Source organism: Elephantulus edwardii, unplaced genomic scaffold (assembly GCF_000299155.1).
Source record: "Elephantulus edwardii isolate Elephantulus edwardi_28Jun2011 unplaced genomic scaffold, EleEdw1.0 scaffold00334, whole genome shotgun sequence".
Lineage (NCBI taxonomy): Eukaryota > Metazoa > Chordata > Mammalia > Macroscelidea > Macroscelididae > Elephantulus > Elephantulus edwardii.
This window is the reverse complement of record NW_006400084.1, coordinates 1,183,657-1,195,543: the sequence shown is the minus strand read 5'-3', so window position 1 is coordinate 1,195,543 and position 11,887 is coordinate 1,183,657. Positions and strand designations below refer to the sequence as shown.

General features: G+C 43.8%; 1 protein-coding gene across 1 annotated transcript; it reads left to right on the top strand.

Annotated features, from left to right (window-relative positions):
- The first annotated feature begins 2,410 nt into the window (after positions 1–2,410).
- Positions 2,411–11,530, top strand: RNF122 (ring finger protein 122). The gene is made up of 6 exons (XM_006901575.1): positions 2,411–2,441; positions 2,653–2,806; positions 9,430–9,475; positions 9,714–9,755; positions 11,093–11,175; positions 11,416–11,530. The coding sequence occupies exons 1-6, from the start codon at positions 2,411–2,413 to the stop codon at positions 11,528–11,530; spliced, it is 471 nt and encodes a 156-aa protein (XP_006901637.1).
- Positions 11,531–11,887: the final 357 nt, after the last annotated feature.

Genomic DNA, 11,887 nt, shown 5'->3' with positions numbered 1-11,887 from the left:
GGATGATACCCTTGATATCCTCCCACAACTCATCTGGCCTTAGTTCATTAGTGTTCAAAGCCTCAAATCTGTTCCTAAGATAGTAGCCATTGATATCACTGCTATCACTGCTACTGCTGCCGCCCAGGACATACCCTGAGGCACACATGCGTTCCATAGACACACCTCCTCTGTGGAGCCTCTCTGCCTTTTTTATTTTGTTAAGTCGATCGAATAACTTTTTCCATACTTTATTTATTGTCTGTGTTTTTAATAATGTTTATCATAAACAGCATTTAGTGTATGTTTGGGTTAAATTGATGCTAGAAACAGGCAATGTAAGACAGCCAATAAACAAGTGGCCAGAACCATGAGCATTATAGATTTCAGGGAAGAATAGATTGGCTAGAGTAGCAAAGACCTGTTGAACATCTGTAGAACAAGGGTGTGTCAGGCACAGAAAGCAGCATCAACAAAGGTGTCGTAGAGGCAGGTGAGTACAAGGTTGGCCAAGAAATAAATTAGTAGATTGTATCACAGACGTGGTGGTGGAAAATTAAGTGTGAAGTTCAGAGAATGGTTAAGAAGACATGAAACCATTTGTGAGTTTGGGAACTACATAATAAAAACTTAGTGGGAGGATGTGTCAGGCATGTGGGCTTAATTAGAGAACTGCAGGTCTAGAAACAGAGATGACATCAATTAGGAGCTTGTGGTGAGTAATGCAAGTGTTTGAAATAAGGACTTGGCAGTAAAATTAGGCATGAAATCTAAAAGAAGTTTGACGGGAAGCCTCTTTATGGCCACCACTCATATACAGAATGAAGACAAGGTGTGCATTATGATGACTTTCAGTATCTTAAGCCAATCTTCTGCTGAGTAACTTTGTGGTGACTAGCACTTAGTTATATTAAAGGATATATTAGTAGATCTTGGCTTTTAATGTCCATATCAACAAAGTCCTAAAACCCATCTTGAGGGCCCAAGAACTGAGAGGCCTTTGGAGCTATGCCTTTTTAGTTGTCTCTTGGTGAGCAAATTATTTCATGAATCTTGTTTTAAAATCTTTTTTACTGTGATGTAAGTAAATTTTGCAAAACATACTGGTTTTTCCTTCAAACATTCACACACATTTTCTTTTATAATAATTACTATCTAAATGGGGATGTACTGTGCCAAGGGAGCCTTCTGTCAGCCTAGGGACTCTCTGCAGGTTGTGCTGACCTCGAGGCTCTGAAAGTAGAGAATGTGGGGCTCTGCACTAGGTTTTACAAACCTAGGGAGGGATGGGCAGGGAGAAAACTGCAACAATGAATGAATGAAAATCCAAAATCTCTGTAAATGTTCATTAAAATTAATAATTTTTTTAAAAAGTTTATTCCAGTTCATAACCTTCCACTGGGTTATTGAGGTTATAATGCTAACCGGACAGAGTGCTTCATTTTCTGGCTATGAACTCTTAGATGAAAGTCCAGCAACTTAACCAACTACGCCAACAGGGCCTAGTAGCCACAGGGTTTGTTCATTCATTAACTCGGCTGGCATTGTCAAGGGCTCCCAAGCCGCCCTCCAATTTTCTTTTCCTCCATAGTCTTTGCATTGGACTGCTGTTTAGAGCCACACGTTGATTGTCCTCATTCCAGGCATTTTAGAATGACATCATAGAACTTATTTGTCTTAAGAACAGTCAGTGCTTTCCTTTGCCTATCTTTCCTTTCACAGCAAGCTTTTTCTCGTACATCACTGGCCAGAATCAGGCCACATACCTTTCCTCAAAACAAAACTGGCAAGAGGGAAAGTAACAGTTATGAATAGTAGCTAGATCTGGATTTATCCCTAAGTCACACAAGAATGGGGTTTACCATTGAGTGGGCAGTGCTTCTCACACAGAATGTGCATAGGAATCACCTGAGCAGTAGTAGATTGTGACTCAGGTTGTATGGGGTGAATCTGAGATACTGCACTTCAACAAGCTCCCCCAGGGTGCCATTGTGTTTGTGGGATTGTGTATGTTGAAACATTCATAGAAAGGGGAAAGGTGACTAGGAAGGTAAAGCCGTAATTCCTCTCCTCTGTCACTTTCTGGAACAGTGCTCTAACCTCAGGTGGATGTTCTAATATTGGCTGGAGCAGTTAGTTGTCTTAATGACAGATGACTTTGGTTTACATCGTATATTGCTTTTATTGTTTTTTGTTTTCTTTGTAACAAAGTGTAGAGAGGTAATTTCTTAAAGTCACACAGGTAACTGAAGAAAGAGTTGGAAATCAAATACAGATTTTCCTAACCAGGCCTCTTCATTTTGTCACTGTATGTGTTGTCTTCTCTGGGATTGAGTTCCCCACTTTCTGCCAGTTGCCTGAATCTACAACCCTGGTGGCGCTATTCGCTATTCTAATTACTTTGCGCTATCCCGTTTCACTGATCGGTTAGATGATTTTACCTAAGATCACTCAGCTAGTAGGTATTAAAAACGTTGCTGCACACTTTTTAAATTGCCAACCGTGCTTAGAAACACATGTGCCGTCATTTGCAGCAACATGTTAAATCTAGAGCCATTGAACCAGAGACAGGAGGAGCAGAGATTCTGCCACTTACCCTTCCACCCCTGCTAGCTGCCATCAAAACTAATAATAAAATTCCAACTCTTAATATTTTTTCTTCCTCCTTTGCAGGGTGTTTCTGCGGCCTGGGACTGGTTGGCACCAACAAGTCCTGCTCAATGCCACCCATCTTTCAGGACCTTTCCCTCAACAGCTACATGGTCATCTTTGGCACAGGCATCGTTGTCTTCATGCTCAGTCTCCTCTTCTGTTGCTGTTTTATCAGGTGAGTAGATTGCTGGCAGACCAGGGAGGAGGGAGTAGAGGAAAGAAGCTGGGGGGGAAAGTAAGTTTGAGTGACACTCCACAGGCGGAACTAGCCTCATTACTATTGGAGCTGCTGCTCTGAGGACATAGCTCAGCCTGCCCTCCTCTGGGCCCCTGAGGGCTGGTGTTTCTATTTATATCAGCCTATCAAGTTGTCCCAGAGCATATAAGGTCACCATGTGCTGGCTCCTGCCTCTTAGAGGCCAGTTAGTCTAAGGTTGTCTGATGGAGGCTTGTAACACAGTTGGTTATTATTTAAGGGTCTTTTCTCACTCCTTGCCACTCATTGAGTGGTAGAGGGGCAGAGAGGTGGGCATCATTTACCTCAGCGGCATGTTCCTTACCCTCCTGGGAAATCATGTTGTCAACCCTCCCAATGCTAATATTAGCAAACTGATGTCTGGAGAGCTGCTTGTTTATCCTGCCCTGTGAGTTCTTATTTTTGAGAGTGAAAAAATGAAAATGCCAGTTATTCCTAACTGCTCTGTGATCCAGGAAAGGATTTGTGTTTGGCAGAGGGTGATAAGCTCTAGGGACTGTTTCTTTACCTCCTGTTGGAAAAAGTATAGGGGTAGCTAATGGCTATTCTAATAGAAAATTTGGAAATGTGACTGATATTAAGGTAGAAATCAATATGGTGTTTTAGTGGGAGAGGATATTAACAGTTTTCATTATAAGAGACTGTGGTGTACATCCAAAGAAGGTTAAACATCCTTAGCCATTAGATATAGTCCTACACAGATATAGTCTTTACATTAAGTACAAGAGACATAGTAAGCAAATTTAAACTCTGCTCTGTCCTGTGCCGATCGCACTGCCTCTGACACTCCCATCCCGATTATCCCAGTCACTGAGTAATAAGGATCAATATGAATCCAGTTCCCAAATTGTGGATGTAGATCCCATCATCACCTTTCTCTTTGTCTTCGCATCAGCCAGTTAACACAGCATATTCTCCCTGACACCAGCCACCTGGAGCTAAGTTAGAGCTCACATGTTAAGATACCTTCTAGCAGACTGTCAAATCAGTAGACATCAACCCCTGCTGGGTCCTGTTGTCCTAGTGGGTTCCTTAATTTGGTAGAATAACTCGGACTTCAGGGACAACATCATACTTGTGGCTGTAGCTTTCTTATAACCAGAATGGATGCACACAAAGAGACATACAGTGAGAACTGAGGGGACCTCACAGTACAGAGAGCTTCCATGTCTCAGAGAGAGGAATCTTCTATGTAGAAGATTGTGATTTGTTTTTCCTCTTGCACAGTAGATGCTAAAATTTGCTTCTATCTATGTAATGTCAATAAGGATCAATTTCTGGTTTAATTTACCCCCTACTCCCCCATCTCCTTGTCTTAGACCTGAGTTTTCTGTCTTCTTTTTGCCCATCCCCCTCCCCCATGCCTCTTCTCAAACAATTCATGCAGTTCCTCAGAGACTGAAGATGGAGACATACCGAAGACTGACTTATGATGAGGCTAGGAGGAATCGACAAAAAGCTACTGTTTGATTCTCCTCCCTCCCTGCCCCCAACCCTCAACACATACTCACAAAGCTGCAAAGATAGCTAAGAAAAGAGTCTAGAGGAAATAGCTTGCATCCAAGAAGCACATTTTCTGATTCTGCCACTAAGATGATGTGACTTTAGATGTTTAGCTGTTTTTTTGCCAAATAACTTCTGTGTGCTAGACATTGTGGTTAACATTTTTACAAAGCCATTAGCTCATTTAATTTTCTAAACAATGCTTCATATAGAAAGAAGCATACTAAACAGTGTTTCAGTATGTCCTACTTTATAGATCAGAAAATGCATGCTCAGACAATTAAGAACATGCTCAAGATCATCAGACATAGCAAGGAAAACAGAGGTGGACTAACCTGGTAACACTCCATGTCTCAGGCAATTTCCATATGTTTGCCTTCCATGATTTCTACCGCGTGAATAAATGGGAGGTGGGGTGCAGCTGTGGTACCCATATTGTTGTTATGGCGGTAAAGCATGTGGAAGGAGACTGCCCATCTCCCTTTGAGCAGCTGATGGATTTAAACCAGATGCCTTTGGGCTAGTAGTACAACTCCTTACCTCTAAGCTACCAGAACTCTCTGTGGCACCCATGACCCCCTCTTACCGTTAAGAGACTGAGGTTCTGGAGAGGAACAGGATGGTAACTGTGTATTACTGATTTAATATTCTCTTTGGCTGGAGCGAAAGAACAGACCAATAACCACATGATACCGAAAACTTCCCCTGCTGAGGCAGTGCCCAGCACCACCTGTCCCTGCTGCAGTAATCTGTTCTTTCATACCTCCGCCCTCTTGGGTTCTGCAGCCAGTTGACCCTGGAGTTTCATGGTTCCAGAGACCCACTGGTATGTGACAGCTTGTGGGTGACTATATATAGCAAGATACACAAGCACAGAAGCCACTTCCTCTCCTGCTTCTCAGTTTCCTCCTCAGCCAAAATTGGCCCATGACCACTGCTCCCGACCCAGTGAGCTCATTGGCCAAGACCAGACTCCACTCCCAGCTCCGCCTCCCTCATTCTTTCCCTTTCTCTTAAAAGAGACCTCTGCCCCACACAGGATGGAGAGGACAGTGAAGTGGGAACTGGCAGGAAAGAAACAATTCTGTTTTCAGGCCTTGCTGCATTGTTTCAAAAGGGGAAAGAGACAAGGGAGAGCCCACTGGAAATAGCTAGAAATGGTCTCATTGATGAAATCTGGGTATTTTTAGCTGTTTTGCTTCATCCAGCAGCTGAGAAGGCCACCTGCCTCAAGTTGTTGGCACTACCTCCCCAGCTGCAGGGCTCATATTCTTTGCCTTTTGCCCTGTTTCCCTCGTAACTTTTTTTGGTCCCATTTCATCCCAACTGGGAATCTCCCTGTGGAGGTGCGGCTCTGAGGTCCTTCCCTGTTCTGAGTGCCAGGCTGTGAGAGTCAGGCTTCAAGTAGATTCATGGGTCAGCCCATGACCAAGGGAGCCAGGCAGGCTGGATAGGAATAAGAGGAAGAGTGAGCTGTAGGCATTGGTTACAGCAAGACATAGCACACATGACACAATTGTAGCCATGCTGCAGATGAGGCAATTGAAGTTCAAAAGAAGACACAGTATGACATTTCCTTGTTCTCCAGAGTTAAAAAGCAACTATTCACCACTTCCTTATTTACTTGTACATACTCCTAACAGAGTAGGACAGGCCATTTCTATTCAGAAGGTATTTGTGAGCTCTCTGACAACAAGAACATTGTCTTCCACCCTTGGCCTCACTATTAGTTTATATAATAATAGTTGCTCATTTAGACATTGGATGCATGCTGCCCTGCCCTGCCCTTTCATTTGGGTCTTGGGGCAAAGTGAAGAGATAAATTCATATGGCTATATAACTTAAGGGGAGCTCTGGTGTACTAATGGGTGAAGAGTTGCACTGCCAACCCAAAGGCTATTGGTTCAAATCCACCAGCTCCTCCTTCTGGAGACAGATGGGCAGTATCTTTCTTATAAGTTACAGCCTCTGAAAATTCACTGGAAGGTCCACTATGAGTCATTTCTGATTTGATGGCAGTGAGTTTACATTTATTCCTTTTTCAGGACCAAAAGTTCTCTGCAAAATTAAGGGTGAAAAGATAGGAGGAGCCAAGGGTTAGGCTTTTAGCCAGTGAATGAGTAGGAACAATGGAGAGGAGGTGAGGGGAGGTGTGGGTGTGCTACCCCAGCCAAGAGAGTTTAGATGGTGCCCAGCCCCCAGCCCTGGCAGGAATACACTTGGACTTGAGTTCTTGAGTGACTCCAGGAACATAGGAGTTTGCCAGGAAATGCCAGAGGTGGCTGGCAACCTGACTTGCTCCCTAGGCAAGACTTTGACCGTGGGCTCTACTCACCTTCTGCCTCTTCTACCCCTTGGCTCTTTTAGTTCCAGCAACGTCTTATCTCATCTTCCTTGATTGGGGTTTTCCATGATTTGAGATTCTTTTCCTCTAACTCAGGCCAACAGTTTTACCAAATTGTATATACTTTTAGGCCTTGCGTGAGTGAGCATGGTTGTAGTCCACTAAAATTTTGTGGACTACAAGTTTTAATTTTGTATCATTTTCACTCATCATGAAATGCTATTTTGCCTTTTTCCCCTCCCAACCATTTAAAAATAAAATGTGATCTCATCTTGTGGGTAAACTCCAGCTTCTGGTCACTTAGTCCGTAGGGAGTTATGCAGCTAACCCCAAAGAGTGCCCCTATCTGGTGTTTCAAATCCACCGGAAGCTCCAAAGGAAAAAGACAGGCAGTCTCCTTCCATGTGATTTATGGACTCATAAAACTGCTGGAGGGTCAGCGATGTGTTGGTCCCAACTAGGGTGTATTGGAGACAGTGTGATTGTCACAGGACAGACCAGAGTTTAGGGCTATTGTATATAAGGTCGCTATGAGTCGCAAGTGACTCGACGGCACATAACAACAACAACATATCAAATAAGTTGGCATCAAGTCAACTCTGCTGTATCCCATTAGAACTGCTTTATAGGGTTTTCTTAATTATGGAAGCAGATTACCAGGCCTTTCTTCTGCAACACTTCTAGGAGGATTCAGACTACCAACCTTATGTTAGTAGTTTAGCCCAAACCATTCGTGCCACTGGGGACTTAAATTCTCACTCTTTGCCAGGCTGTAAATCACATGGGAGGAGATAGCCCATATCTCTCCCATGGAGCCACCAGAGAAGATTTGAACCACCAGAAAGGCCCCACCTTTGGGTTAGCAATGCAGAGAGCTCCCCTGATTGCCCACGTATCAGTCCAAGACAGCGCTGGTCCTTCACCACATTTTGAGAGGCTGTAACTCACCTGGGAGATTACCCATCTACCTCTTGAGGAGCCACTGGTGGATTTGAACCACCTGCCTTTGGGTTAGCAGTGTAACTCATTACATACTTATAACCAGAGCTCCCCATGTATGAAGCCACTTACAGGAGGCCACATAAATTACTTGGAAAATTGAAAGTGAAACTGTCCCCTACTGCAAATAACACTCCCCAAAACCTCATAAGGAGTCATGATCCTAACCATTTGTAGGAAACTACTTAACAAAAAGTGGGGTATTTCCCAAGACCAGATCATGCTTTCAGAGCTGAGCAGCTCAGGAAAGCTGGAATCTGGTGAATGGTCCGCATTATATGGTCACGAGCATAGGATATGTCCTCAGATAGACTGTGTCAGTAGCCCTGTGAAGTTTGGGCAGGATACTTCCAGGCTTCAATTTCTTCATATAAAGAAAATCAGTTCCTCGTAAGATTGTTTGGATTCAGTGATACTTAGTATAGATATTGATGCATAGCAAGTATTCAGTAACTATTACGTGCCTGCTATTAATAACCACATGCTGTATTTTGGCTAAGAAGCCTGTTGGATCATAGTAGGTTACACTTCAGGCTGCTAGCCAAAAGGTTGGTGTTCAAATCCACAGACTGCTCTCAGGAGAAAGATGGAACAGTCTCTCATAAAGATTTATAGCCTCACAAACAATGAAGGTCCGCAAGAGTGAGAATCGGCTTGAGAGCAGTGAGTTTGGTTTTGGTATTTTGACTACGAAGAGTTAACATTTTATGCAGGTCACTAGCTTAAAAGGAAAACAAAGAAAGAGACCATGTGTTTATCTGGCAGTGTGAAAGGAAGAGTGTGCTTTGATTCTAGAATACTTGTATTCTCCTGGTGGAAAATCCCCCAGAGTTGACAGAGACTGTTTGTCTACTCTGCTACTCTGGCTGAATGGAAGTACCCCTTGAAGAATCATTTAACTCCTTTCTGCATGGAGCCCTGGTGGTACAATGGTTAAAATGCTCAGGTGACAATGAAAGAACTTTTTTCCAAAGAAAAAGCGAACTGGGGGAGAGGGAGGACAAGAAGGAAAATGTGCGATAATGAATGAATGGAAATCCAACAAAAAAACCTATGTACATTCCATGTTCCAATTATTAAATTATGTTTATTGTTTTAAAAATGCTATGAGCTATGCACCTGGGCTAGATGAAATGAGAATTCATATGCTGATCAAAAATAAATAAAATACTATTAAAATAAATGTTCAGCTGATAGCCAGAAGGTCAACTGTTCAAGCTCACCAGCTGCTCCATAGGAAAAATGACCTGAAGATCTGTCCCAGTGAAGTTTACATCCCACAAAACCCAGTGGGGCTGTTCTCTGGCCTGTAGGGTCCACCGTGAGTCAGAATTAACTAAGTACACAATTAACTCCTCCTGTTGAAGACTAAGTATGTTTTTTAAAATATATGCTGAAGGAATTTCTCTTTTGGGATAGACAGGGGAGTGGATGAGCTCTGTGGGCTGTTCAGGTAGTGATGTTCCCTGTCTGTGGAACTTGGCAGTGTAGTGTGAGACCATTGAGCCTGATTAGCGTCTTAGTCATTAATCAACTCTGAGTGATCCTGCTGAGTTCAGGATATCTATAGGATGAGCTCTGCCCCCTTACTCCCACCCTACAAGAAAAGAATGCCCACACAGCTGGCCACCCTCTTCTTGGATACCACTGAGTTTTGCAAAATTATAGTAACTCACTCTGTCTTTTTCTCCTTCAGCAAACTCCGGAACCGGGCACAGAGTGAGCAGTATGGCTATAAGGAGGTAAAATGCCAAAGCTTTCCCCCCCTCCAGCTTTTCCTCTCTACTGTTTGCCTTGAACTCCATTTCCTGTCTTGAGTCTGGTTTGTCCAGGCAGTGTCCCAAACCCTCTCATTCATGGGGGGAGGGAGGAGGCTGAGGGCTTTGAGGGCTGAGAGCTTTGTTGGTTGATTCTTTTGAGGCCTCCAGCCCTGTGGCTGGCTTCTTCTTACCTCATGTTTCCCTTTTCTTGGCTTCCCAGGTGGTGTTTAAAGGTGATCCCAAGAAGTTACAGCTTTTTGGGGTAAGTGTCCTGGGGCAGTATGCAGCAGATAAAACAAATGACACCTTTTCTCCTCCAGCTCTGGCCTGGGTGCTTTCAGGAATCTTTTCCATCCCTGCCTTCATATCTCCTTTGACTAAATAAAAATCCCTCATGTCAGCAGGTAAACAATAAAGTGAATTCATTATCTCTAGAATTGGCACAGCAGAAAACAAAAGGATCTTAAACAGACTTGCAGAAATATTGATTGACAGGTGGCCACAGCAGTCCCCACTGCCCTTCCACCAGAAGGACATAGATAGATTTCAGCAATGTCCTTATATTCCAACTCAGCGGATTCTCAATCTGCCTAGTATAGTCATTCTTGCATGCCCCCACTTCTCTCCTATCCCTGCACAATCCCATTCCTTGTTGTATTACGCTGTCGACTCCAGGCCCTCAACCCTTCACTTTTAGAACCGGCCTCTTCCTATTCCTTTCTTATCCATGCATATCATGAGCCCTGATGGGGAAATGGTTAAGAATGCTCCTGCTAACTAAGACGTTGGCTGTTTGAACCCACCATCACTCTGCAGGAGAAAGATATGACATGTTTCTACAGAGATTATATATTGAAAACCCTTTGGGGCACGTCTCCCTGTCCTGTCACATTTTGATTCTGAACTAACTGGATGTAGGATGTTAAAAAAAAAAAACAAGACAAAACATTTTGCAAATTCATTTGTTTCTTGGACTAAGTTATAATAAATCTGAAACAGTGAGGAAGGAGAAATTAGGAAAGTTAACATATAGATCGGGAACGCTCATGGCTTAGTCCACAGGGAGTTTGGCTGCTGACCCAAAGGCTGTGCCTCCCGTGCACTTTGCAGCCTCTGAAAACACACCAGAATGTCAGCTAGGAGTCAAGTCTATGGCAAAGTTTAACATAAAATAAAAAGTAGGGTGAAATTGAAAAATTTAACTTACTACCAACACCTGTGCTAAGTGCCTTCTCATCGAATGCATTGAAAAGCATTGTTCTGAAGCAGCACTGTCCCCGTGAAACTTTCCGTGTCATGGAAATGGTTTGTATTTGATCTGTTCAGTATGGTAGCCACTTACCACATAAGCCTATTGGGCACTTGAGATACAGCTGTTGTGACTGAAGAAACATTTTCCGTTTCATCTTGGGGTCATTTTCATGTGCAAGATGTGGCCAGTGGCTATCATGTTAGAATAATTTTATAGAACCAAAACTGCTCTGACTGAGAGATGAGTCAGGCAGGAGCTGAATTTGCTCAGATGGACATGAGATCACAGATTTTCAGGATGAGTGAGTGACGTTCTCCCTCAGGTCTCACATGTCTTTCCCCCCACAGCAAACCTGTGCAGTCTGTCTGGAAGACTTCAAGGGGAAGGATGAGCTGGGTTTGCTCCCTTGCAAACATGCCTTTCACCGGAAGTAAGTATCCACTGGAGGTGTATGCTAAAAATGGGCCAGGAGCACCTTCTGTTGATGTTATGTGCCATTGACTAGCCTGCAACCCATAGCAATGCCCTAGATCCTATCTGGCATGGGCACACCAAGCAAGCAGAGAAGGTTAAATTAGGGAAGTGGTCGGGATGTATTTTCTTTTTCTGAGAAGCAGCTAGGCTCTAAGGATAAGAGAACATGGCTAAGGTCTTTTTTTACCCCCCACAGGTGTTTGGTAAAGTGGCTGGAAGTACGCTGTGTCTGTCCCATGTGTAACAGACCCGTTGCTGGTCCCTCAGAGGCCACTCAGAGCATCGGTATCCTTTTGGATGAGCTGGTCTGAGTATTGTGGATGCCTGGTCCCTTTGCACAGCTACAGTGAACAAAGACAGTTGGACAATTTTGATGAAGCTCACCTCGGAGGGGTGGATGGCGCCGAGTAAATCTTTGCCATAAGATGACACCAGTGCCAGACTTGCCCCACCTTCCTGCCTCCTGAAGCCACCTTCCCTGCTGCTCAGCACTGATGGCACTACCCATCTAAACTACTGCATCCTGGTACCACACTGTCTCCTTGCCTTGTTCCTGCTATGGTGAAAGAAAAGTGCTCTCTCGGGTCAAGGACTTGGAACACACCCCTTCTAGGTTCTTCTTAGAAGGACAAGCCAGCCTTACCCAGAAAAAAGAGATAGCATGGGCT